Consider the following 1,030-nt stretch of genomic DNA (forward strand, 5'->3'; position numbering starts at 1 on the left):
TTGGGATTTTTTCTATTAGTAATTACATATAACTATCAGAAATAATTATTAAGTACTTTCACATATCTATAGTTTTATTTTTTAAAAATTATCTCATTGAAGAATGTATAGGTTGAAGTGTGTTCAGGAGAAGAAAAATGGTCTTATCAGAGAAAAACATTTTTTTTCCTCTCATAGTGGAGAGATTTTGCTAAAGAAGTAGACGGATTACTTCGAATTGGAGCTGTTAACTGTGGCGATGATAGAATGCTTTGCCGAATGAAAGGAGTCAACAGTTATCCCAGCCTCTTCATTTTTAGATCTGGAATGGTAAGGGATAAAGTTAGCTTTTTTTAGATTTGTGGAACTTTATAACAAGTGAAATACTAGAGAAAATACAGTATGTGAATTTATAGAATGTTGCAGTTTTTAAGTGTTTCTTACGTACCATCTAATTAGGCTCCAATAATACACATTTTGGGTTATTTTATGAATACTTTTAGATGCCATTAGTTTGACTTTGATTCAAAATTAAATGTTTGCCAGTGTCAGTTTCTGTGTTAACATAATTTATCCAGTATCCATATTGTTTTTCATAGTTTACGAAGTGTTTTACAGGTATTGGCTCATTGAATATAAAGCTCTGATATCTCTTTTTTCCCCAAGTTTTTGGTGATGAAACAAACTACAACTATTGTAAATAGTATTATTAAAATGTCTTCCGTAGAATCTGTACTATCAAGATTCTCAGGGTATCATTTGGAAATAAACTGTACTGCTGAGAGACAGAACTTACTGCATTATTCAAAACAATGTAAGATCAAAAGTATTTGGTATTACTTTTAGTGAGTTTTAAAAAAGAAAACATAAAAGATATTTCTCTTTTTATAAAAATCAATAGGCTGCAGTGAAATATCACGGAGACAGATCAAAGGAAAGTTTAGTGAGTTTTGCCATGCAACATGTAAAAAGCACAGTGACAGAACTTTGGACAGGTAATTTTATTTTCTTAATTTATTTGATTTTAAAGGATACTTTGAAATTGGTATTT

The 1,030-nt window shown here is 29.7% G+C and overlaps 1 protein-coding gene across 1 annotated transcript in view; it reads left to right on the top strand.

Annotated features, from left to right (window-relative positions):
* The first annotated feature begins 183 nt into the window (after positions 1-183).
* The window catches only part of DNAJC10 (DnaJ (Hsp40) homolog, subfamily C, member 10), a 43,070-nt gene continuing 42,223 nt past the window's right edge, over positions 184-1,030 (top strand). The window contains 2 exon segments of the mRNA XM_008565726.1: positions 184-309; positions 881-974. Of these exon segments, the coding sequence (XP_008563948.1) occupies positions 247-309; positions 881-974 (157 nt within the window). The 5' untranslated portion in view covers positions 184-246.

The sequence above is a fragment of the Galeopterus variegatus genome, unplaced genomic scaffold, assembly GCF_000696425.1.
Source record: "Galeopterus variegatus unplaced genomic scaffold, G_variegatus-3.0.2 Scaffold202, whole genome shotgun sequence".
In the NCBI taxonomy this organism is placed as follows: domain Eukaryota; kingdom Metazoa; phylum Chordata; class Mammalia; order Dermoptera; family Cynocephalidae; genus Galeopterus; species Galeopterus variegatus.